At 35.0% G+C, this 27,498-nt stretch overlaps 3 protein-coding genes across 14 annotated transcripts in view; 1 reads left to right on the plus strand and 2 right to left on the minus strand.

The window, feature by feature from the left end:
* LOC139975001 (cell division cycle protein 16 homolog) lies at positions 1–15,029 on the minus strand. Of its 3 annotated transcripts, XM_071982587.1 has the most exons (17): positions 14,890–15,029; positions 13,990–14,044; positions 13,314–13,408; positions 12,425–12,463; positions 11,880–12,017; positions 11,053–11,212; positions 10,354–10,448; positions 9,947–10,080; positions 8,995–9,074; positions 6,596–6,716; positions 6,161–6,286; positions 5,565–5,717; positions 2,484–2,609; positions 1,841–1,976; positions 1,143–1,233; positions 258–395; positions 1–152 (listed from the first exon to the last, which is right to left on the minus strand). In XM_071982587.1, the coding sequence occupies exons 1-16, from the start codon at positions 14,935–14,937 to the stop codon at positions 280–282; spliced, it is 1,713 nt and encodes a 570-aa protein (XP_071838688.1). In that variant the 5' UTR covers positions 14,938–15,029; the 3' UTR covers positions 1–152; positions 258–279. The 3 variants fall into 3 exon arrangements, with proteins under 3 accessions (XP_071838688.1, XP_071838687.1, XP_071838689.1); XM_071982586.1 differs by having other exon boundaries at positions 1–395; XM_071982588.1 differs by lacking the exon at positions 14,890–15,029 and adding an exon at positions 14,781–14,804 and having other exon boundaries at positions 1–395.
* Positions 14,987–19,312, plus strand: LOC139975004 (A-kinase anchor protein 14-like). 4 transcript variants are annotated; one of them, XM_071982594.1, is made up of 4 exons: positions 14,987–15,125; positions 16,949–17,229; positions 17,808–17,987; positions 18,301–19,312. In XM_071982594.1, the coding sequence occupies exons 2-4, from the start codon at positions 16,963–16,965 to the stop codon at positions 18,436–18,438; spliced, it is 585 nt and encodes a 194-aa protein (XP_071838695.1). In that variant the 5' UTR covers positions 14,987–15,125; positions 16,949–16,962; the 3' UTR covers positions 18,439–19,312. The 4 variants fall into 4 exon arrangements, with proteins under 4 accessions (XP_071838695.1, XP_071838696.1, XP_071838693.1 ...); XM_071982595.1 differs by having other exon boundaries at positions 15,070–15,178; XM_071982592.1 differs by lacking the exon at positions 14,987–15,125 and adding an exon at positions 15,276–15,330.
* Positions 18,676–27,498, minus strand: part of LOC139975000 (protein O-mannosyl-transferase TMTC4-like) — a 27,257-nt gene continuing 18,434 nt past the window's right edge. For 2 of the 7 annotated variants that reach the window (XM_071982582.1, XM_071982583.1), the window contains exons 13-15: positions 24,485–24,599; positions 22,096–22,208; positions 18,676–21,004 (exon numbers count right to left, since the gene is read on the minus strand). In XM_071982582.1, coding sequence (XP_071838683.1) covers positions 20,786–21,004; positions 22,096–22,208; positions 24,485–24,599 — 447 coding nt within the window. In that variant the 3' untranslated portion in view covers positions 18,676–20,785. Of the gene's footprint in view, positions 21,005–22,095; positions 22,209–23,159; positions 27,223–27,498 lie in introns of those variants that run through there. The other 5 variants (XM_071982584.1, XR_011795622.1, XR_011795623.1 and 2 more) reach the window with 5 other exon arrangements.

The following is a 27,498-nucleotide window of genomic DNA, read 5'->3' on the forward strand; positions in this document are numbered from 1 at the left end:
CTGGCTGTAATATGCATTCTGTAGTTCAATATAACATCCACATAGCGTATCTGCTTCAATCCTGATTACATAGTTCTGTGTGATGTATCAATCATATCCACATAGCTAGCTGTAATATGCATTCTTTAGTTCAATGTCTGCTTCAATCCTGATTACATAGTTCTGTGTGATGTATCAATCATATCCACATAGCTGGCTGTAATATGCATTCTGTAGTTCAATATAACATCCACATAGCGTATCTGCTTCAATCATGGTTACATAGTTCTGTGTGATGTATCAATCATTGTCATACATGTCAACCTCAATGTCTAGACTTGATGTTGTTGACTTCTCTGTTGCTACTACCTCCTCCTTCACAACAGCATCCAGATCTAGTTGATTTTCTTGGAGACCTGTCCAGTGAAGAAATATAACTGTGTTAAAGGGATTTACTTAAATATCATTTGTTTGATAAGAAAACTTGTCACAGAAAGTTGATTTTGTTTCCATTATGAATGAAATCTTTCTAACAACCCTTAGCACCATTCGGTACAGTACATTTCATCTACAACAAATATCTAAAGTCAACCTGATCAACAAGGATAAAAATACAAAAGTGAAGGCCACTATCTCCTATTGAATTTCTAATAATATGGAGCCAAACATGAACTCCAATTATCAAACTAACACAGAGTTAGTACTAAGTGGAGAAATAGTAAAAGTTAGATTATCAAAATCTTAATTTAAGAAGATATGACCTGATTGGTTAACCTTAACAGAGAAATAAACTCAGTCTGATTTATAGAAGAGAATGCCTGTTGACTGTCAACTAGCAATGTCTGTGGGTGTATGACAGTAAATTTATAGTTGTATGAAGACTCATCTCATAGGTGTTTCTACACTTAGCACCAGCTTGACAACAGCATTAGAAGTTGTCCAGAAGAGACTCCATTGTTTATTATAATATATATTTTTACACCCAGCTCAGCCCATCTCCACAAGTGAGCTTATTCATGTTCCCTTTCTTACTGTTTTTATTTAGTGTTATTATTATACCTATTTGTGTTACTATATTTCTTCTCCTTTGATTTCTAAAGACATTGCGTTGGGGAGATATGAAGTTCGCTGATGGCCATAAATGTTAATGCATTAGTACATACCCTCACATGGAGATGACTCTCCAATAAATAGCTCTAGTGTGTGACTCAAGACTGTTGAAGTAAATGTGTCATTTCCTCCTGATCCAAGGGCCTGGCAAACAAAGCAAAGAAACAATACAGAGCATGTGATATTAAAAGACCATTGTTAAGTAAAGAGTAGGAATAAACAAGTGTCATGATAAATAACTTTTGTTTGTTTGTACACTATAGCTGTAGACCAATAGGTGATACAGCAACCAACAAGCTGCATTTGTATCCCTTCAAGTAAGAGGAGAATATGCATCACTGCTTCTCATTACACCATCCTATAATAAAGAAAACCATTAATGATGATGACCTGTAGCTTCTTGAATAACCTAGTAGATTGACATTAAATACACTTTTACAACATGCTTTTGTAATCAGTACTCAAACAAGATATACATCATGGTAAACCTACATGCCTGAAGGTTGGCCATCAAATAATGCTTACCAGCATCAAATCCTCATAACAAAAGATATATCAAGCCTGCATAGGCTTATGTCAATGGGAAGGTTTACTTCCCTGGAACTTCTTTGTTTGTTAAATCATTAAGGAATATACCAGACAATTAAAGAAACACTTTAAATAGTTGTTACACAAAGCTCCTCAGTTATATTGACTCCTCTCAAAACACGATCTTCCTCTCTCACATATACTTCCAAGCAATAAGTCTCACCTTGTGAAAGTATTCAATGGCTTGTCCAAAGTTTCCTAACAGAACATAGCAATAACCCATAGCTGATAATGTAGATTGGTTTCTGGGATGGAGAATGAGGGCCTGCCGATGAAAATCTAGGGCTTCTTCGTATTTCCTTTACATTGAGATGGAGAAAAATAATAGGATAAATGGTGACATGAAGCTGGCCCGACAAAGCATTAAATTAGTAAAATGATTTAGCTTAATAACCTAATTTGGCAATGTAACAAACTCTTGAATGAGTACCAAGTTTCTTAATAAGTAGTTCGTTTTTGTGGGTTTTGTACTCCAATAGTCAGTAGAGGGAAATAAGTCCTATACAATGTGTCAGTGTGACATGCTCAACACAAATCAGGAGCGACTACCAAGCTTCATAATCACTACTTTCTTCATAACAAAGTTTGGATCTTTCTTGAGAAGTAAATGCGTGGATTATTACCACATTACACACTGCCATGAAAGTTGGATGACAGTTGATACATTCCAAATTTCTTAGAAAGTTTACAAAAGAAATCAAATTAAACTATATAAATGTAAAATCCCACAGTAAATCCCATAGTAAATCAAATGAAAACCTGGCAAGCTAACACACGGCTAGAATGAAAACACATGTGGTCCTTACTTTAGTTTACGATGCACATGACCAAGATTATTCAATAGAGGTTCCCACTTTTCAGCAATTGGTCCAATACAGTGTTCTTGAATAGCTGCTAAGGCTTCTGTTAGGTACTTGTTGGCAGCCTCCAGACTAGAGATAAAGAAATGTATAAACAGGGGTAAGTAAGATAACCTTTGGTAAGTAAGAGTTATAGAAACTACAATGAATTAGTCTTCTCTACACATAAAGAAATGAATAAACAGGGTAAGTAAGATAACCTTTGGTAAGTTAAGAGTTATAGAAACTACAATGAACTAGGGGTAAGTAATGAAACAGGGTTAAGTAAGATAACCTTTGGTAAGTTAGAGTTATAGAAACTACAATGAACTAGTCTTCTTCTGCATCGAGCGTGGTAATCTGAGCAGATTAGAGGGAATCTTACGGCAGAAGCTTAATCTTGATATGTTTCTATCGCTAATGCAGGTTTTCAAGAAATTCACCTTTAAACTAGGCCCCCTAAGAGATGATTAGATTTTTAGGGCAGGCCTAAATGTTAATCCATTGTGTGAGAAATTGTTATAACTCAACTCAAGCATATTCTTTTAACATATAAACCATAGAGAACCCATGAAATTCAACACCAATTGTCCTTGACAAATTGTTATGTATTGTAAACGTATGAAGTTAGTTTTTTATGTCATCTCAGTAACTGACCTAATGTTCGGTGTGTTGACTTAATAGTCCTGTTACTTTAATTGATGAACCTCACTTGTTTAAAGGGCCATTACTCAAAAATTAAAAATGTTACAGAGATCCAACCCTGGACTAATGGCAGCACGTTTTAATGGTATACAACATGTCAAGTTCACTTTTATGCCTTAAGTTATCCTTTAAGAGCATTTACAGAAACCACATATATGCAGTGTTTGAGAAATGAGATAAGCCCTTGCAACTAGAACTTACAAAGTTGAATTATTTGTTATTTACATCTAAAGTCTTAATTCATATCGATAGTTTTCTTGCAGAAAGCATAAACTGGAATCGAAATATCATTCTTTGTAAAAAGAATTAAAGCAAGCACCTCAGATCTTGAAATGTTAATTGTAGTCTGTAATTATGTCTGCTTGTTTCATCAGGTGCGTATCCAGGGGGGGGGGCGTTGGGGGCGCGCGCCCCCCGGGTAAGGAAAAGAGGAGAGAAAAAAAGAGAAGAAAAAAGGGAAAAGGAGGGGGAAAAAAAGAAAAGGAGGAGAGGAAGGAAGGGAAAAGAAAAAGAAAAAAAGAGAGAAAAAGAAGAAAAAGGAGGGAGTAGAAGATAGCCAAGACCTCGGGAAGAGAGAGAGGAACAGTCATAGTTAAAGCGCTGATCCCTACTATATACACAGGGTAGCCAGTGACAGATCAAGGATTATGGAGGGGGTGTGCGCCTCACCCTACCCCTTACACCTGCAACTCCATTTTTGACGTTTCCATTTTTCCTCTCTCACTAATGTATCTATATAAATACTATATATGATCTATCATAACGCGTGTGTGTGTATGGACGCCTTAAGTACAAATTGTAGTACAATTGTGCTATATGGAACCACTTGTGGCTGGTCTTGAACTCGACCGAGTCGTCGGGGAACATGACGCATTTCGGGAAGGGGGCGACCGCCCCCCCCCCGAGCAAATTTTCTTTATGACATCGCTAGTAATTTCAAAATAGACAATGCTTAGATGCAACTTACAAGGCCTGGGAAGTGTCATTTCCAGCGATCTGGGAGGCATTTTCGGCCAAATTTGTTCTTGTACGCTTCGCGCCAATGAACAGCCTCAAAAAACTGTCTATGTGTGTAGTCAAGGCGTAGGAGCCCAATTGGATTTGGGGCCGTAACGACTTGCCCGAAAAAAAGCCGAAATTTTTCGCGCGCGGAGCGCGCGTTCAACATACCGATGCCAATACCATATAAGTAAGCATCGGTCATTACATTGCATGGCATCGTGTTCCTTACGGTCCGTGAAAGTTGCACAGTATACCGCCGGATGCTAATGTAAACAACCAAATGTCTTATGTAGATGGAGAAAAACCATACAGATCCATTTATGTCAAAACTCTCTTTTACAGTAGTAATGTCGGCCAAGCTTAGAACTTTATTTTAATTACCAAGGAGATCATTTTTAAGCTATTCATTGCTATTTATTTTTCTTTCAGTAGGTGCCCGAAAAAAAATGGGAAAAAATTGGTTGCGGGGGGGGGGGGCTGCAGCCCCCGCCTCCTACGGGACCTACGCCTATGTGTGTAGTGTTCGGTTTCGATATACCTGATATCGGAAATATCTGCTATTTTTCATTTCCTTCAACCAAGTTTTATAATAGCCATTATAAGAGGTTGCAATATTTCTACACCAATAAATTAACTGTGTCTGAATTTTCGAAAATTTCCCAACCAACATTCTTCATCATACTTTCTTCTACTCGTGCAATTTTGACCTGTCTATTAGGGGTTGAAGGAGGTTTTTATATATTGGTTGTCCATAGATTGAATTTTGTGCAACATTATGGGTATGTTTTCAAGTGATTTTTATTCACGAGAAATGTGAATTTTCAAATTCTGAACAAATAATGGGCTTAAAACCTTGAAACGTGGGGCTTTCGGATATTGTGGGCCGTGACGTAGAATCACCTACAAAAGCAATGATCCATAGGACATGCAATGAGGTCGAACATGATGTGTGACTGGTTACAATCTTCAAATAGGTTATGGATGGAAAAAAACTTTTGGGAAATACTTGGTTCTCAGGCAAAAGTGTACATCTGGTTGGTCATTTTCAAGCCCGAGAAGTGCCATTTCCGGTGATCTGGGGGGTATCAAAACCAGAAATTTTCTTGTACGCTCCGCGCCAACCGATGGTGGCGCTCCGCTTAGATGGTAATTCGCGCCCCCCGGGTTAGAAAATCCTGGATACGCGCCTGTTCATGTTACAGCAAGACTCTCAATTCTCAGAGACTGAACAGAATATGACACATATTCAGGAAGACAGGCAGCAGTGTATCTTCTGTTTTGTTTCAATGAGTGTTACGTCCAGGATGAGAGAAAATACAACGACGAGGTGACATAACTTACTCTCCATTGTGAAAATTGATAACACCCATCTCATGAAGGACAAAGGGATCAGATGGAGCTATGATAAGGGCTTCCTCCAGAAGCTTCTCAGCCAATTTGAAGTTCTTCATGAGACCATACTCTAACCCACTATAGAGTAGGGGAAGGTGGCAGCTGTGAAACAGAAAATGAGCAAGTAATGTTTCAGGCTACTCTGTTCAATGGAGAATGATGCAACGGCTTAATAAACAATATAGTAAATAAACAAAGAAATGTTCCATAATAATACCAGCTTTGTAAGCAGCACTTGACATAACTGAACAACACACATCAAACTGATAATCACAAACCAATGCATCAGCCCCAGAAATTTTCTCTAGTTAACATCTAACACTAGAAGTTCTTGCATAGTTCTTAATCTAGATAGTATACAGTAAGCATACATGAATAAAGTCACTTCTGTTACATTACATGAAACAATTGTAGCTGAGACCTAAATTCAGCGACATGACATGGCCTCATATTTTATTCAATGGCTTCTTAACTTCCTCAGTTGTAGTTTTTGACCATTACATAAGTCTGAATATTGGTGAGATCATATTCTTTAATTTCCTTACCCTTTCATAAATCTAGCTGATGTAAAGTAAGCAGCAGAGGCCTGATCATGTTCACCCTCAGCAGCAAAAGCATGACCAAAGGCCAGCCAAGCTGGACCAAATAATTTATCTGTTATTGTGGACTTACTGTGGAAGACAAGCATGACAACAAGTTATTAAACATCATATTAAATGAGAGCATACATTGTTTTTTTCATATTATGGTAAGGTTACATAATGTCCACATTGATATCACTATTCTTGTATTATCCCCATTAAATATAATGACTTACATCCCTCTCTGCTTTAAAGAAAATAAACAACGAGGTTTAACAAAACAACAGTAATGCTTCCTTCCATACATCTCATTCTGGCTTTAGAAGAGCCAAATTCAGCCAACATTTGAAGCAGAAATCAGTTCCAAAACACAATAGCTTGAAATGTAAAGGCACTCACCTCAAGAACTTCCTAGATGCTTCATATTTCTTGACTAAGTAGTAATAACAGCCAACAGCATACCATGATATGGCCATATCAGGTTGATTGTCTACCAACTTATGTGCAAGGTAGTACAAATCTGAAAGGAAAAGAAGAAATATTCACACTGCTATACCCTATACCCCCAACACTGTGAACATACAGGCTACCAAGAAGGCAGATAGAGATAGAGATTTATTTCGTCCATAAGATATGGAAATTTGTCGCCCTGCAGCAAAACACATAAAAAATCAAAGTTTTAAAGTGCAAACAGAATACAGTTAAATACTAGTATAAACAAAACACAGAGAAGTTGAATAAAAAGGTAAGAATATCAACAGCAACAATATCCATACATGTGAGAAAAATATACACATATATACATATATATACATATAATAAAAACAAACAAACAAGACTATAAAACAAAAGAAACCTATCTAACAACCCTCAGGTTGAAAAGAGAAACAGAACTGGGTAAAAAAGAAAACCTGAATCTGTTATGCTTAGACCGTGGCATGCGAAGTCTGCTGCCTAAACGGCAGAATACATAGTTCTGGAAAAGAGGATGTGTATGGTCTTTTAATATTCCATGGGTTTTCTGGTGCACCATATCAATGTAGAGTTCATAGACAGTTTTCAAACAAATATCCCTACCAATAGTACGGCTGGCAGCCCTTACAACCTTCTCTAATTTAAACGAAGAATCCTTTGTAAGCAGCCCGAAAAACAAATAATACTAAAAGTCAGCACGCTTTGTATCACTGACTGGTAAAAAAGTACAAGAAAAGTGTTGTCGACATTAAAATATTTCAGTTTACGTAAAAAGTACAATCGTTGGCAAGCTTTTGATCTAATTGCATCAACCTGGTCTTTGAAGTTAAGTTTACAGTCAATGATAGTACCTAGATATCTAGACAATCTCATCATTAACCCTGATTTGAGCATGATCACATGGCTGTTTTCTGAAGTCAAATACTATCTCCTTAGTTTTTTTGCCATTCAATTTTAGGTAGTTTTGGTTGCACCAAGTAACAAAATCTTCGATTTCCTTCTCATACGGAGCAACAACATCGTTGTGCAGGTAACCGGTTATCACGGTATCATCAGCATATTTAATAATAGAACAGACATCGTGTTTACTTCTGCAATCGTTAGTGTATAAGCAGAAAAGGTCAGGAGATAGACAGCATCCCTGAGAGGCACCAGTACTAACGGATCGAACATCAGAGCAAATGCCATTTAATTTAACAAAGCATTTTAAAGCTACTCAGTAGGTAGGAAACATAATTGTAGATATATCATTAGACAATACACTTACTCATGAATGCAACATTCAATGTTAACTTTGTGCATAAATGTGCTCAAGAGACATTGGTAAACTCAAACAAACTTCTGCTACCTTTCATAACAACTATCATTGCTTTGTGTAGGCAACGTCATTTCACGGCGGACGTACATAGCGTATTTTACCAGCTCATTACATCTCAATGAACATGTCGAAACACATGTACGCAATTCTATGCAACACTGCAAAGGTAAGTTGAAGCATCTGCTTTAACAGAACATTGTTAATTATCATTACAAATGAAATGCATCCAGTTCGTTTTGTATTTTGGAACAAAATCTGTAACATATAACTTTTATTTAGACAATACTACTCAGATCTTTATACAGAGGCACTCAATAACTAAAAGATATTATTTCAACCATTTCATTATTTTTGACTTGCTGCAATGCAACTGAAGACGACCAATGTGCCTAGGATCAAGTAATTATTTAAAGTACTACGGACACCTAGCCAAGTTGCCTCATATTCAGCACATTTGTTGTGTGTCACAATCTCATTCAAAATCTGTTGACATTTTGAAGAACAACTCAGTTCGTTCACAACATACACAACATGCATTGAAGTTTTGATAAATCTGGGAAACTCATTAAATATGTGCAAATTATGACGTGGAGTGTTGTGCTCATCAAAATATCTTATTTTAGCCCTTAATAAGTTAACCCCTAATTAAAATCCCACATACATCATTTGAATAATGTGATGTCCCTCTTTTCAAAAAAGACAAATGCTTCAAAAGATTGCCTTAGGCCACAAAACTGTGTTCAGTGTCCTTGAAACGAAGGTTGTGAAAACAAAGGAATAACATAACAGAAAATTCCGCAATCACTCACTTTACTTCATCATTGTGCATAATAAGCTAATGTTTATTAATAAATAAAACTAGAATTAAGAAAAGATTTGTAAAGTGGTCAATCTTTCATGGATATTAATGGGAGTTGCAGCTATTTTCATGATTTCTAATGCCTATTAGAGTGATTAGGACAATGTTGTTGATAGGTGTCCATAGACCTTTAAATAAAATACATACCATTTGATTTTTGTAATTCTACTAGTGTTGCTATATGCAACTGAAGACAGCTGATGTGCCAAGGATCATCCTCAAGAATGCTGCAGATATGAAGTAAGATGAATCAACCATAGTTGCTACAACAAAGTTAACAAACCAATGTACAATAACATGTTAACTTATAACAAACCAATGTACAATAACATGTTAACTTATAACAAACCAATGTACAATAACATGTTAACTTATAACAAACCAATGTACAATAACATGTTAACTTATAACAAACCAATGTACAATAACATGTTAACTTTCATATGAAAATACAAACACTAAACACTATTCAAAGTCTCAGCTTTCATTGACATACAGTAGTCCAGTATTTTAAAATTTAATTTTTCCTATCCTAAATTTGAAACTTGTGCATTCCTTAAACTTGATAGACCTGTTACTAGTGTTATGCCGACTTTTCTGAGACTGCTAAATAATCACTTACTGTTAACTGTTTTAATATTAATTTAAAACGAAAATACCAAATTTAGCAATGACATTTACTAACTTCAAATAAATTAACAGTGCTGAGTCTGAACCACTAATTTAACCACTTCTGTCTTGTGAACCTTTATATCAAGGGAATGTAAAGAAGTACGATCTGAACAAAACTTTATCAGTTTAGGAGAAATCCACACAACACTACAGCTTACAGTGTGATCACAATACAGTATAAAGTCTGGCATAAAACACTTAGCAAATGAAATATTACTATTCAAAGACAATATTAAAGATACAAATTTAAAGACTATACCAAATTAATTTAACTACTCCAAAAAGAAAATTGTGCTCTCAGTATTACTATGAGTTATCTTTGTAATCAATACAAAGTTTGGCGTTGTTTATTTTTCAACATTAAATACATTTGAAAAAGGCGCACAGTGCATCCTAAACAGAGTAACAGACAGTTACTTGGTTTTACCTAGATGTCAACTTGTAACAATTTTGAAAGCCACAATTGTAATAGAGTCTCTCTGCCTGATTTGTGAGAACATCTCGATTAGACTTCAGAGGAAGAAGAAACTCCGGAAGGGATGAGTCTGTTGGTTTGTCATACTAAAAGATATGAAAATAGAGAAACATCAAACAATCAAATTTCAAAGATAAATTACTTTGAGTCATACAGTATGTTACACTTAAAAACAATGCAATCTTTCTCACTGCAATGTATGCTACTCCACTTGCATACAATTTGGAATGGCTAGATTTATACATAAATGGCACCCATGATGGAAATAAGATCTTGCAGAAAATCACACAAGTTCAAACCTCCAACTTCTTCCCTTTATGGTATTAACTTTAATGTGATACTATGAAATAAACTCTTACTTTTTTCAAGACTGTTTCATAAAGTCCTTTCACGACATCAGCTTCTTCTTCGGTACACTGGGATTTAAATGGTAGAGCCTCTAAAAGATCTTTCTCTGCCAGGTTAAATCAAATAGAGGAGTAATGGGCAAGGGATAACAAAGGTTAATGAAATACAAAGGAAAACAATGTCAAATTGTATACTTTAATAATACTTTGAGATATATACAAAAAAATTATATATATATATCTTTTAGTTGTAAGGAAGATTGTACATAAGATTATAGTTTCTTAGCATTGAAGTAATAATGCAGTGTAATGTACAGAAAATGAGACATATAAGATTCTAATAACATCATTAATGTTGTGATCTTAACTCAAATTTCTGCAGTGTTGGTAATGTTCAAGGTTACATGAATACATGAATTATAGTCTTTGGAAGAATCCTATAACAGTGAAATGTTATCTTTTGACAATTAATGTATTCTGAAATCACAAAGCAAAGGAAAGCCACGATGTGGCTAAAGTAAGAAAACTGAATGAAGGATGTTGCTTGCTTTGAATCCTGCAACAGATTTCCATCCATCAGAATACTTTCACACTAGCAAAACAAGACCCAGAGAAAATTAATTTTACATCTGTACTATTCTGTAGTAAATTTCACTCTAATTTCCTTTGCAGTTGATGGGAATTGAGAAGGTTATTCAGGATCTTTGTCACCTTCTTTAGAAGTTAGCATTTGATGCTTGACCAAGAGTTCAAATGCCTGGTAGTTGTGAACATCCAACATCAGAGCTTGTTTGTACCAGTCCAGGGCTTGTACTCTATTATCTAGAGATTCATATATTTGTCCTTTAAGAAGAGCTGTTGAGCTAGCAGTCTATGGAGAGATAGATGAAATCATAAAATCAGTCTGAGCAATTAATTATCAGTTGACATACTTTTATAGCTATCAGGCATAAACCTAACAATGTCAATTGTCACTTCATAATCATATGCTCAAATTCAAAGTTATTATCTTTTGAATTGTGCTTTTGAACATTTTTTTTTAAATAAATAGAACCTGTTGTGATTCAGATACATAAACTGTGCCATTGTGACATCAGAGACATGTTTTAAAAGCACATGCACATGTCATTCATTGAAAGAGTGACTAAGTTTGTAAAGTACAAAAATGATTCTGATTTAGCAGGGACAAGCAGATTTCTGGTTCAGTCAATTTAATACAGGCAACTGTTAAGTACTACTAAATCCCTACAATCAGATAAAATACAGCACTAGTATTAGTTTGTCCAATACATGGCTACTAAATGTCGCATCATGTTAGTAGCAAATATCTCATTTAAGATGCATTGACACAGAAATTGAATGGAAAGTTTACTGTAGGACCTTACATCATATACAGATCAAAACACAATATTCATGAAATTAATTTGATAACTGACAGTACAAAGGTAATCTGCTTTTCCCTGTAGTACAAATCAGAAGAAGGAAATTAAATAGAGTAAGCTTAAATTATACACAAAGAAAGTAATACTTATTCCTACATTTTCTAGAGGTAAATTATCACTGGATTCTTCCATCTTTGAGCATATGCTGACCCCTAAGATTGAGTTGATGGTCTTGTTAGTACTTTCTGTATCCTCCAACATATTTAGAGCATCTTCCCACTTTCTCACTGATGTCTGATTAACAAAACAGATGAAAGTTGAGGCTTATGATTCAACAAGGAAGACTAATATGATATAAGAGAAATGCAACACAGGAAACACTGTAATAAATGTGATTGATGTTAAAGAATATGACTTATAGAACAAAATACATGTTGCCATGGATACATCTGGTATCACATACTGGAATGACATAAACAAAATGTATAATCTCTAAATTTTGACCAAACTTTTACCACTTAACTGTTTCTTACTATCAATTTTTTCTTTGTATTAATTTATGCTGTTTATTCAATGAATGGAACCTGCACATAGTGATTCAAGTCTTTTCTCTGTTTACAGGCTTGTAAAATAATTGTCTCATGCTGCTGAACAGTGTCAAGAAAGGAAAGAACTTCAATCAATACATAACCAATACGTACCAAACATTTGGCTGCAAGATACCGGAATGTTTTATTTTCCTGAAATTATAACAAAATATTGCAATTAGGAAAATTGCTATAACCAGTAACTGATACATGTTTAAAACAAAAATTAAGATATCTCAATTAGCAAATTTTCTGTGTATGATATTAAATATGCAAATAACAAAGCCAACCACAAGGAAAGCTGGATGGTTGTACCAGCACACTTTGTACTCTACAGTATGCATGAATTTGAGACCTAGTCAAATATAAGACATTGTTTGATGGCTACTAGAAACTATAATTAACCATTATACTATCAGAAGAAGTGTAGACCTGGACAGTTTGTGTCAACTCTACTAATATGTTACACTTATGCAAGAGACAGTTTAAAGTACTTGCTTGAAATGTGTTGGCACTGTATTGTTTTCATTTGTTACTACTATCAAGTCATTAATTGCTACCACAACCCACAACCTCCCCCCCCTTTTCCCCTGTCCCATGCCCCCCCCCAAAATGGTAGTAACCTGTAACACATTACTAATTCATTCTTCACCACATCACAAAGTTTCTAAAACCACAACATGACTTGCTATCTAAACTTCTTGAGGTTTCTGTGCATATGTTAATATGTGTTAAATTCCTACAGTAAGTGTATGTCTCTCCCATCTGTGAAGCGTGCTACTGAACAATAAAATATTCTCCATAAGAAAGAAAGAACTTCAGTAATTTTTTTTCCACTATTGACATTCATATTGACTGGAATTGTGTCATTCTCTGGATTAATTCAAAATTATATCTCTCCACAGTTTGCATGGTTACCAAGTTCCTAATAAACATACAACTTCATCAACCACAACTTCCTGGAATCTCAGTCTTCACACAGAATGACCCAAAACTTATTTACCTGTAAGTTTTTACGACAGATGTAATCTGCTGCTCTTTGAAACTGCCCTGAGAGGTACATACATTGTATATACCAATACTCATCCTTTATGTCAGCTGTAAATAACATTAGAAATAAGAGAATATCAAACATCCACTGAGCAAACACTGTAGATCAAATACAACAACTACATAATGTTAATATGCTTGGCTAATTCATCAAAGCCAATTACTATACAAAGTACTCAACCAAACTAAACCTATAGCATTTACTGTACTATAGATATAACAATTTTGATTGCATTTCTCTGCATATACTGAATAGAAAATATGTTTTGAGCAATTACGATCTTAAACTTACAAATGTATTCAGATCCAGATTGACATTCAGTGACATGGCCATTTTAATGCACAAGTCATAGCACCCACCATAATGTGTAATTTTTCTAATATTTGATGGCCCATTAAGAACTAGCAGAATGGAAAGACTGTACTTTCTCCACTGCACTTTCTGTAAACTTTCATTTATTTGGCTATTCAAGGTTGCATGTCTTTCAAATACAGGATTTATTCCCTTGTTTGATACTTCCATTACAAAACCTATGACTAATCCAAACACTGATTTCTGCTTCACAGTTCACTAAGGAATGAAAATAGAAAGATTCAAAATAATTGGGCATTTCAAATGAAACGTTTACCTCCTTGTAAGGAAACCACTTTGTCTGACCAAAACAGAGCTGATTCATACTGATGCTGAGGAGAAAAGGATAGCATGTATTAGCATATTAATAAATTATTGTAGATAAAACAGCTAGCCAATTAACAGCAGGACGATTAGAAAATCATCTGTACCATAATGCTTCACATAAATTTGCTATTTAAACATGGCTGATTTACAGTTAGTAACAGATGGCAACTTTGGTCTTAAATAAACAAGAATGTCTCATTCATACAATATTTCATCACAAAGTACAGTACATTGAACTGTACTGTATATATGTGCAGTATTTAAGCAAAAGCCTTGTTTTTGGGGGGGGGGGGGCTGTATCTGCAGCATATACACTTCAGTGTTGAAAATCTTTAATAAATCATGGTTTACGATACAGAAGCTTAGTTACAGTACAGTAGTTAGAGAAATGATGGAAAATGACGTATTATTCTGATTGAAGTTTAATGTACCCATAAGCCGGGCTCATTTTAAAGAAAATTTTGGGTTGTCCTTCGGACAACCTTGCCTTCATATTTGCTTGTCCGAATGATTTTCTGGTTGCCCAATAGAATCACCGAAAATTACCACTGGAGTTCCCTTCCGTGGTACATCGCACACATCTTGTGCACTAAACTAAAGTTACTAAATGTATGCCCAGTACTATTATGTTGGTTACGTACGTGTACTGCGATTTTCCAACACTTGTTTTTGTGTTGTAACAATTATCTTTGGAATATTGGGCCTTTGCAGAAACACTTTCCAATGGCACAATATTCTTACGTTCTTTTGTCTTCGCAGAACCAGTTACCGTGATGTAGCATTGAAGATTGTTGTAACGATCAAGTGCCACTTTGGTCTTACTTGATATTCGCACCCTATGCCCGCCTACCTTATCGATGTAAGATCGCACTTGCACCCGAATTTTCTCCACATTCATGTTCCTTGCCCTGTCACTTCAAGTTTGCTGACGCTTTCATGTGCAATGTGTAGTGACTAGACATTCAGATCAGTGGTGTTTAGACTTGAAATTATCTTACCCGCGTTGTGACCTTTGACATAATGTCATGTGACCAAGGCTTCAGTTCCTATGACAACACTACCTAAGCATACCCGAATTTTCGAGTTGTAAGTTGATCGATGGCATGTTCTTTTTGTGAATACCTGCCTTCTTTCTTAAAGTAAACCATTTGTACTTTTATGTAATTTAATGATGGCTTATCCTGTTTGATGTTGTATTTTCGTTGCAAAAACTAAGCTTTTGTTCCGGAGCCATCAAGTGAGCTTCGTGGAATGGGTCAAAAGACTATACTTGAACTATTTTACCCGCACGGTACGAATATATTGCTATAACTAAAGGCGGTAAGCTAGACCGGGCCTAAACTTTAATTACCTAACTATGTCATGAATTAATGCTATTTTTATGAATAAGAGTCATAAGATTGCCAGGATATTAGGACATGTTAAGTGGCAACTTTATGATAGTTTCGACTTTATATTAGACCCAGGTAAGCAAGGGCACAGTTACACAAATCATCAATTTATTTTTTCGGTCAAATTCGCAGTGAATCAGGAAGTAATTTACGTACCACCAACCAAAATAATTAAAAGGCCCACCTAGCCTAGAATTTCCTGACATTTTTTATCAAACTCCATAAAGAGGAACAAAAATGCTTTGATTAAAGGCAATTTTTTTGAGATACTAATTTCAAAAGCTGCTGACTGGTGTTCAAATACCTAGCTCAAAATGTCCATGCAATTTCCAATTTCACATGTACACCAAGAAACTGACACACTATTTCTTGTCATTCAAATGAATTATAGTATGTAGCCAAACAACATTAATCAGTGGTTGACTAAATGTTCAAGAGTGATTCAGTCAGGCAAAAATGAAAGAATAATGCAACATCATGAGTGTGATTATTTTTGTTTTGCCTAGATGCACTTTTCCCCAAATGCATTTACTACACAACTAGAGAAATTACTCACACCTCTGGGATTTCAATGTCAAATATTAACTGAAAATTTCAGTTCAAGGGAATGAAATACTTTTATGGCTAAGTCCCAAGACGAAATCTTTCAAATTAATCGCAACAATTAACTTGCCAATAAGTTTTTAATTTTTCTGCCCGATGTTCTTAACGCTTACCTATTGTCAGAAGTTTGTTCTATATCGATGTGTTACTAGCTTCAAGGTTAAAACTTTCAGACAAAAAATCAGACCTCAACATTGAATCTATGGCCAACAACAGAAGTAATTCTATTGGAAATGAGCATCAGAATTTTTGGGCATTTATTTTATTTTATACCTGTATACCTATCATGCTTTTGTAGGATACATACATTTGGGCCAAGCCTTGATGCAACCAGTAAAGGAAGGCAAAGCACATCAACTTTATGGCTATAACTTGCAGTCACATGTTATGAGATATTCAAATCAACCACGTACACAGTTGATAACAAGTCATCAGAATAAAAAATTTAGGTGTAATTCTGATAAGAATAATGATATGCAATATTTTTGGGTTTATCTAGACCCAGAACATACTGCTTTCAATATGGGATGCCATTTTTGTCCAGCTGCCGGTCAGATAAGGAAGCAGGTCATGTTATTGTCCCAGCAGCTGGACAAACAATGTGCACAGTTCTCCGTATATATCCTATAGTACAGTGATTAACATGTCTTCCTTATATTGCCCCCCAGCCAGGAGAAAATAAAAGAGTAGTGCCCTCAATATTCATCCGGCTGCTGGGTAATAAAATGATGCATCATTTCCTTATTTGTCCTACAGCCAGATGTTTCCCTGAAATTCTGAAACAGAAATAACACCATGCATTAGACAGCATATCTTTTTTTATTAGAATAATTTAACAAACTATCCATATGAGATCCTACCTGCTTAGTTTTTTGTGGTAAATGCTAAGAATCCTCCATGTCCAACTTTCCACAGCTCAAACTAGATTCATGATGCCTGGATCTGATGAAAATGACGTTCAGGACCAAGCCCATGCACTAATTGATCAAGTGATTAACAATGCTCGAAAAAGAGTCCTACATGAACTAGGAAATGTTGACGGTGAACCTGTTAGCAGACCAGTATCATCAGTGAAGAGTTATGATGGAATTCTATGCAGGGAGACTGAAGAACACACTATTTCAAATATTGAATGGCTAAAGATTGATGAATTCACCATCGAAAAGGCAACACAAAAGATAGAAGAGTTTGTTAATGTAAGCTTCCTGAGATTGTTTTGTTGATAAAATAGATGGGTCAGTTGAAAGGCAAAGAAAATAATACATGTCAAGGGAACATGATATTTGTGTGTTGTACAGTATCATATCTGCTTCTAACATTGCTTGCACTTTGTGTTATGAAGAATTGCTTGCACCTGTAACTCGATAATTCCAAAACATATATACTGTAGCAATAACTTAAAAGAGTAGGCTAGTTGTCAAGGTCAGTGAATATTCATTAAAACTTGCTATGGACAAGTGTTACTTCCCTATCAGGCATGCAAACTTTAAAGTGATATCAATCCTTTTATTTTGCCCCCTTCATTTTTAATGCAGGGGAGGATGAGAAGTTGAAATCGTGGGTAATCTTTAGTGTTTGACATTTACTGCACCTGCATCTATGTCTTCACCTAATATGGTGAAGCATTAAAAAGTTCTAGGACATTACAAGCAATCATTTACCTGGCCACAATAAATCAAAAACTATTTCTTCAGTTCACAATGGGGCTACAATTGCTTCTTCTTGAATCTATTGCATTCTTGTTTGAATAACTGGATTCTTTGATTGATTTCAGACGTGGGAATTTGAAGAGGCTTGGCTTCATTGCATAGACTTTCTACGTGAAGAGGAAGATGAATACAGTAAGATATACAGATATCAAGTCAGATGGAGCATTCCTACCAGGAGGAAACCAATTCCAAGAGCAACTGCCTGTGTTTATTTTACAATAGAAGTATCTAAAATCAGGCCAGGGGTGAGTATTTAACTACCAAGTTGACATGATATAAGCACTATAATTGTAATTTTGAGAAATACATTCAATTTTCTCAAGCTGGCTATTGTTTTTTTTACCAGAGAATGTTACAGATACTAATATCCTGTGTCAGTTTAACTATTTTGAACTATTTTGGTTTAGTCAGCTGTTGAATGATCACTCTGTCTATATTATTGAAGAATCATCTTCTCCATTTATCATCATATCCACAGAAAAGCAGCTTACTGATAAAACTGCTAAATTTCACCCTAAGTGATACTTTATACAGCCTTTTTTCTCATTTTTCCAACAGAGCTATCCAGTTGAAGTCTACTATGTCTTTGAAACCAACAGACTTGTTCACAAACCAGGAGAATCAAGATTTAGAGAAGCTTGGCTTAAAAATATAATTGAAAATAAAATTATGATGATGGAAGCCATCAAATTTTGATAACCCTAATGGATTAATATAAAATTTGTCTAGAGTACCTTAAGAGGAAGGCACTTTCAACAAGCAAATTGTAAACTTGAACTTGTACAGTTTTTACTTCAAAGAAATTCAGAAACAAACAATTGCAAATATTTAGGATCCTTTGCTTACTATTTGCATCACAAAAGTGTCAACTGAAGTTCCACACTATAAGTACATGTGGGAACGTGCAGTTTGAGAAAGGAAGCAACAAATGGATACATTTTCTCTAAATCATTCTTTGTCACTCCTTTTTTTTTGGTAAATAGTAAAACCAAAGACAAAACAAGGTACAACTTATTGATCTTATGTCATTATTAGCACATCTTAATCAGAATAACAATAATATTCTTCAAAAAAATGATGGATTAGTAGTTATTATCTTACAATTAATTTCATTCATGCCATCATTTTGAATTAATGTGTCCAGATAGGGGTAAAGATACCACCCTATCCTCTGCCAAAAAATTCACCCAAATCTATTGATTGAGTAACTTAGTATTCATTATTTTTTTAAGCTTTATTCATCAAGAACCTGTGGCTGACAGTGTAAATATGATGTATTATACACCTCTAAGTGAAATATCATTTTTTATTAAGAAAGTTCATTTCATTTCAACATTGAATACTGTTCACCATATGCAGATCATTGAACCATCACAGTAATGTACAATTTAATACAACCCATTCTAAACATTCAGATCTTTGCAAAGTCTGGATGATTTATAGCTTGAAATATACCAGTTCAGAAAATGGAAGACTAGTTCAGCATGACTAAATATGTTACTGAACCTAATTTGTCGTTATGATGTACCCAGGATTAAACAATGTTCATTGAATATATTGTGGCAAGAATGTGTATGAATAAGGGAATAGTTATTTTAATGAGGCTAATGCACGTAATAGTAGAATAATTGGTAAGAAAGGTATGTACAAAAGATAAATAGAATACAATGGATGGCTCTCTAAGTATAATTAAAGGCAATTGTTGTGATTACTGTGATTATTAATTTATTGCATAATAGGAATACTTGCTGATCACAATTACAAATCCAAGTATACAAACTACAGGAGCATTCACAAAAGTTTGTTGACGACATCTGTAAGAAATTGTGTCTATGTTTGGTTAATGTTAAATGCATGACTGTTAATTTCAAATCATCGGAAGAAGACAAAGAAACCTAAAATGTTCATATCATCATTAATTAACTTAGGTTTGTTATGAAATCTACCAAGCCACTTTACAAAACAAATGCCTGAACAGCAATTATCTAATATATTCCTTATAAGCTTGAATACAAATTGCTAATCATTTCTGATGACTGGTGATGCACATAAATAATTACTTAAGTATAACTATTAAATATAATTTGTATAAATTGTTGAAGAAATTGCTGTAGAAATAGCTTAGTAAGGAAAAGTGTAGCTTACATGTTCCGTTCCTTTAAAAGACAACCATGCTATAGTTAAACACTACACTTTGTATTTGCCCCTACTAAATGATAGAATATCTTCAAATACAATAGCCCACTCTTATGCCCTTATCACCCTTCTGTGACTATTTCCTTTCAGCAACGAGGACATTTGGGACATGGAAACACACCTGCCAGTAAAGAGTATCATAAATCCTAATAAAAGATATTCAGGAGCTGGCATATTACAACCTTTAATGTTAAATATGTTCCTAATTAATGGTTTTCTGTTTCTTGGGTTTCAGTGATGAGGGTAATCTGTACTGCTTTTCACATGCCTGTAATTTGTGTTAATGAGTCTATAACCACTAACCACAAAAGCCTTAACTTTCCTTGTACTGCAATGAGTGACACAACAATCTCAATGATCTTGTGAAAGAAGATATCTTCCAAGATGTAAATTTAGATCTTTCACTTGGAATATGAATGACTCCTGTAAGTGCATTATCTTGTTGCTCAGTGATGGTACGATGAAAGCTCATTAATCAAAGATGTCTAGTTTGCATCTTACTAGTTTGTGAATCAGTAGTACATACATGTGTGTATTATGTACCAGGTGGATTTTTTAAGTCATATCACTTGAACTATATACCAAATACAAACATTGGGATACAAGCAATTTTTATTCTCAATAACAATGTTCCAGATACATTTGGGCCTATTGTATATGATACAAGCATAGATTGTTCAACTATCACAAGAAAACTACAGTAGAAACAATGTTTATTGTATACATATAAAATATTAGAATCTCGAAGGAATTAGTATGTCAGGTCACTGAAAAACTCAAGGCATTTTCATACATTCATTTTTTAGTTTTTGGTCACATTAACTTCGTCAAGCCATTCTGACTTTTGTTACAATTTGGAATTTGCTTGTTTTTGTTTAACGTTTTTCAACTTCTGAAGATTATCAAGGGTAGTCTTGTGTGTAGGATTAATCTCTAAAGCCTTCTGATAGTGAAACTCTGCTTTCTTGAGTTTTTTCCATCGATGATAAAGTACTCCTATGTTAGCATGGTAGGAACAAGAACTAGGGTCAGACTCTAGAGCCCTGAGAAAGGAAGTTTCTGCCTCCTGTAGATAAACAAAATGATAAGATAGTATGTTATTATTGGCGAATCAGATGTCATTCATATATGCAATGCAATCAGTTTATAAATTACTGAACAATATCATATTTTACTAAAGTTGTATTCTATCTGCCTTAAGGTATTATGTTAATTTTGCATGAGCTGAGAAACAGGAATCCAGTACCTTTTCCTGTATCAAATATTCCAAATTGGAAACCTGTGATTATCATTAAACACCATGGGAGCTTTGAGATTAATATGTGATTTTGAAAACCACATTGAAACAGATTTGTCCATCAAACATTTCTTCAGGTTTTTCCAGTGAAAAAGTCAGGATACCAAAGATCACAGATTGACACAGAAATCTGTGGCAACAAATCCAGTGCGTTTCCTGTGACACAGAATTTGCCAAGGCTTGGATTGTCTCAAGTTTATGTGTTTTCTTCTGTGATCACAGGGACAGTTGCAAGTTTATTGCTCTTCTGTATAAGTGTATGATTAAAGAACTTTAATTCCATTTCACATGTACCTTTAACAATTTCTATGCCTGGTCATTATGGTCACTAAAATCTTACTAATCCTGAATTACCTACAATAGGCACTCACTTTGTTAGTAAGATAAATGGGATACCTTTGGAAGATATTCACATTCTGACCTCAGAAATTTCTCAGAAAGGTGCTAGACTTCCAGATGTGTCTTTGAGGAAAGAAATGAGTTCTGCTTCTGTTGCTCTTTTTGAGATATTTTGAGCTTACAAGTTTTGACCTCTGTTGATGTTTAGGGACAGTGATATCCACCAAAACATGCACATGGTACAGTATGTATGAGATCCAAAAAAGTTGCCATACTTCAGATAATTGCACTTTTACACGTTAAAATCTTAACCCAATATGGGACATTAACATGAGATATGTACTATGCGCTCACCACTTGGTTTTTACAAGCTTATAATGACATATGCACACACACACCACATACACACAATGTAAGAAGTAATTCAGTGTTTAAAATTACAAGTTTTGAATTGAGCTGTAGTTACATGGCATTATTTGTCAAAATCAGTAGTAAATTAGGAAAAGCCAATTTAAACATACCTTGAATCTGTCTGCTTTGCCAAGCACATTTCCCAGAAGGAAATGTATTCCAGGTTCATGAGGAAGGTATCTCAAGGCCTCTCGGGCAACATCTGCAGCAGCTTCCAATTTACCTGCCAAATCGACAGAAAAGTTCAGCTTCAGCTCTTTTACCCTACAAATAGAGTACACGAAAAGCAACCAACTAGAAAGGTCTAGCTTTGGGGTTAATTAGACCAAACGATTCTTGAAGTACTTTGCCATTTACTCTAATTAGTTGTCTCTAATTAAGGTATCATAACACTCATGTTTATTATCCAGTCCTTGAACACAGCTGATAAAATACTCATACTCAACTTGAAGAACCAAGAACTCATTCATAGTGATGGTTCACATCTGTTAACAGCAACCTCAAACACTATTGCTAAAAAACACTGGATCGCAACAAGACAAACTGCTAGGTTTGATCAGTTTTGTTTGGCTTTATTTTGCTCTTCCCTGAAGTGAAGTATGTAAACCTTATAGGTCACATGATAATATGAGCATGAAGCAAGGCACAACCAAATTAAGTTCATGTAAGCAATGGTCATTCCATTGCATGAAGGAAAAAAATGTTTGATAAGGTAGCCAATTTTCTATGCCATCAACATCTACACAAATGCTTTGTCAAAGCACTTGAACAAATAAAAGTCCTTAGGTTATGTTATAATAATTTAACAAACTCATTATTTCTTTGAGATAATTAGACACAATCAGGTGGTACTGTGTGTTGTTTTATTGCTAATGTTGTGAAATCACATTATCTGTTAGTATAACCAAGATCACAGAAGCTGCTGCTACATTGTTCAAATACATATTCATTTTACTTGGGACACTTTTCCGATGGCCTGAAACAAATCTGCACAATTCGATCAAGACAAATTCTATAATTGAAATATAGATGCATTCATATTCATTTCTTATCAATTTTGAATTTGACTCTGATGTGATTTATCCATCTGCAAAATTTAAGACTAAACACTTTCAGCAGATGATGAAAATCTACGGGGGAGGGAGGGGGGGGGGGGTATGAGGTAATACTCTACCTTTCTCGCCCAGTAGTGCGACCATATTTCTCCAAGCTCCAACATGAGTACTTTTCAACTCAATTGTTTTCCTCCAAAATGTTGCAGCTTTCTCATGCTCACGTTGGTCCAGAAACTAATTTTAGAATAAATTGTCATCAATTACCAAAGAGGGATTTTTTCTTTGGGTCTATCTACCTGTACAGGGCAAACCATATGAGCATCCACAGTCCAGTCTTCTGAGTTGTCCTATTTGTATTGTATGCTGCAGTGTCACTCCTCTATTTTGCACTGATAATATCCATACCCACTGACAATTTACTTAAAGTATACAGTAGTTTAATGGCAGAATGTTTTCTTGCTTTTCAATATGTGGACCATTATTAAACTGGATGCCCATCTGATATAGATAATTGTTATCCTACTTGGGTGGGCTGAAGTACATGTTACACTTGGTTTATTAGTACATATTTATCCAAGATTACTATATCACAGAATGCATGTGCTGACTCACACAACTAGATAAGTGATGCAACAGAAATGAATGGGGTAACATTCAGGTATATATGCACAATTAGTGTAGAGTACAGAGGCTTACAGTATGATACAAATATAAAAATGTACGATTGTTAGGTACACAACCCATTCCTGAAAACATGAAACTATGTGAAGACCAAAGCAACTTTTAGCATTTCATGTTAATAGTCTGCCTGTGATGTCATGACAGCTGGGATCATATGTGACTATCATCTTCACCACTTTATCCAATTGAATTGTAAGATATATTCATGGAGACTTGCAAGAGACTTGCAAAATGTACTGTACTCCATGTCATAAACTTTAAATGCATAGGCATCTCACAATTGCGCAGAATCAAGACAATCCTGCCTTGTTTGATAACTTGAAGAATCACTCTTGCAATCCAAAAGAGCTATGGATTATTTAGAAACTAAGTTAATACTGGCAGCCTTTGACAGCAAAGTTACTTTTCTTTTTGCGCTTTACGTTTCTTGAGGAATAGAAAAGAGTAGAATGTTTCTAATATTCAGGACTGGGTCATGTCACTTATAAATGCATGGGATGGAATGGACAACAAGCCTCTAAAAAGCCCATCATACCTACTGAACCACAATCTTTGCAGAAATCAAAGACATACATTCTTAATTCATTATACTGTATGCATATTTACAAACTTTGTTTTGGGGTAGTTGTTTTTGCATTTTTTTTACAAAATGTTGTGTATGGTCATCATTGCATGTGGATGTATATTTCAAATGTCTGGAAGACTGTGTTTTCTGTAGGCATAACAGAGTTACTAGAGATAAGTTTGCAGCACTAAGACTCACCTGTATTGTCTAGTAATGATAAACTGTTCAGCCATGCTTTCATATGATGAGGGTCAAGTGATGTTGCATTCAGCCAAGCATTCAGGGCTTTCTTATTTTCTTCCATCATAACATACTGCATGTTAAATTTAAACACATGCACATTGGTGGTTAAGTGTGATATGTAACATGAAAAAATATACACATATGAAGCATGATTATACTTGAATATTAACTCACTAGTTTCCCTAAAATATTTATAATGTCAAGTTTAACTGACTTCCTTTATGACAATAGTTAGAATGGCTGATAAAAATGAAAGCAGTAAGGACCTGCTGTGAATGATCTGATGCACAGAATGCTACAGTAGAATTACCTTAAAGGATGACTTTAGGCAAAAACATTGCTTTGACTTGTGGTAAATTAAACCAAAGGGAAACCCTTACCAGCAGTTACTTGCTTTTTAGTATACATTACATATGCAGCACAAGAGTAGTTTGCAAGCACCCTGGCTGAAGTTCATACTGCACATACTTAAGCCGACCTTTGACATCCACTTATAACAGCAATGAGATTCTACTATATATGGGGAAGTCATATCAGCATAAGTTTCACATCTTCACTGAAACTTGTCCTTTAGAAATTTCATAGGATTTGACTTCTGCAAACCTTAGATGAGCTTAAACCTATACCACATCGTGGAGCAATTTTACTTATCATTTGGGTAATCAGCTACCATGCATATATCTCTTTTGAAGGTAAAGTTCTCACAATAGAGTACGTTTGATATTTGGACCTCTGCTGACTCCAAATTACCTTTGACCTCCACTAAAAGTAATAGCTAGGGTTTGTGTGCTCACTATAAGAAAGACATGCCAAATATGAGCTTTGTGATCTAATCTTTTTTGGGGGATATCATGTTATGCAAGGTTTATGTATATAAGGCTTTACAGAGTGTTACCTTTAATGACCTTTGACCTCCACCAAAAACAACAAGGTCCTTGTACTCATTACAGGGAAGCCACAGGCAAAATATGAGAGCCAATAACTTTTCCTATCTGGAGATATCGTGTTTACAAGGATTTCAAGTTTTTGACCCCTGGTGACCTTAAGTGAACTCTGACCTACACCAACTTGTGTAAAATCTTTACTATACATAGGGCTATCCTACCATGCATATGTGAGCTCCTTTGATGTTAAGGTTTTGGAGATAGTGTTTTGAGGTTTTCACATTTTCCCCTCTGCTGACCCCAAATGATCTTTGACCTTCACCCAAAACAATAGGGTTCTTGTAATAATTATGGTGAAGCCATGATGAATATGAGAACTGTAGAGGTTACTTATCTTGAGTTTACAAGCATCACACAACCCCCATACATGCATCAACTTGACTGAATGGGTTACTTGCCTTCCTACAGCAAGTAACCAAAAAAACATTGCTATCAGTCGACATTGTATTACCATACCAACTTTTCATTTGTTGAGAATCACTGTTAAACTACTTAGTCTAAATATACACAAACCAGTTCCTCAGATGCAACAAAAACTCAATAGGAAAAGATAACACACAGCCTCAAATAACATGTTTTCTTTGCATTACAAATCTGCCATGAATAAATGCTGTGTAATGTGACCCAAGGGTGCTCTGTTGTTAATATGACCTTAAAAGGACATGTTTTGTATACATGTGCATTGATGATTTGATTGAGTTATTAAAAAGTATAAAACCATGGATTAATGTTTAACATTTAGAGCCAACAACATCATCAGATTAGCCTTAAAGGAGCATTCCAAAGATTTAGCATAATTTTAAGCTGAATATCTTGAAACTTTCTTAATATAGAACATTATTAGCACTTTTTCTTTTCTCGTACTATGACATATGCAGACTAAAATGCTTTCTAAAGTCATCCTTTAAGTGTCAAAGGTTATTTTCTGGATGGGCCATTCCTGCAAAACTGTTGTCCTTGAAAGGGTTCCAGTTGCTTAGAGTGTAGAAAGACCATGAAAGGGCCACATAAACAGCTACTTTACAAAATGATGAGCAGTGAATTTTGTTGTATGGTGGAGGATGTTCAGCGAATTTCATTACTTTTACTATATATACTGGTACTGTCACATACATAGGCGTAGGAGGCGGGGGGGGGGGCTTGGGGGATGCAGCCCCCCCAACCAATAATGTTTGTGAAAATTTGAGCAATATCCTGAGAATTTTCCGGGCACCTACTGAAAGAAACATAATTTGCAATGTGTTTTTCAATGGTTAAACTGATATTATTATTATCATGATTATTGTAACGACTTCCCCAATAATTCTAACCATTGTGGAAGGGTAATAACACGGAAATTTATTGTATGTTATTGGCATGTAATGTAATTTAACTGATGAATGCCTATATGATATGCACATTAACATCTTGAACGTGCGCAGAGCGCGAAAAAGATTGGTTACATATTTCGGGCAGGTCGTTACAGCCCCCAAATCAAATTAGGCTCCTACGCCTATGTTCACATAGTATGACAAATGTTGTATAGGTACTGTGCATAGTACTTTCTACACATTGACAAATAACAGGAAGCCTGATATTCATAGTATTAGATATCAATCATACACCAATGTGCAACATTTAACAATAAAAATAAAATTCTAGATAAACAGGAATTTTCCTAATTTGTGCATGCAGTGTGCAAAGTATGTCTCCATCAAACACAAACAGATACATTGCATCTCTGTGTACTTAACTGTCATCAAACAACTCCTAATGAAAGTAAATCAGTGAAAAAATGAGGGAAAATATCCTATATTAGCTATCCGTACTATTTTTTTTGAATTCTTCAAAAGAATGGCAGTTTTGCAATGAGGCAGATACCAGCAAATATGATGGAAAAAAAAATAATTGAAAACTTGGAAATTTAATTTTGCTGCAGTTATAGTTGGAGACATGGGAGCTGGCAGAGGGGTAATTGATGGATGGATATACAAATAAACATACCAAGTATGCACCTATATGTCACAAACACATATAATATGCCAA

This window comes from Apostichopus japonicus, chromosome 10 (genome assembly GCF_037975245.1).
Source record: "Apostichopus japonicus isolate 1M-3 chromosome 10, ASM3797524v1, whole genome shotgun sequence".
NCBI lineage: Eukaryota > Metazoa > Echinodermata > Holothuroidea > Aspidochirotida > Stichopodidae > Apostichopus > Apostichopus japonicus.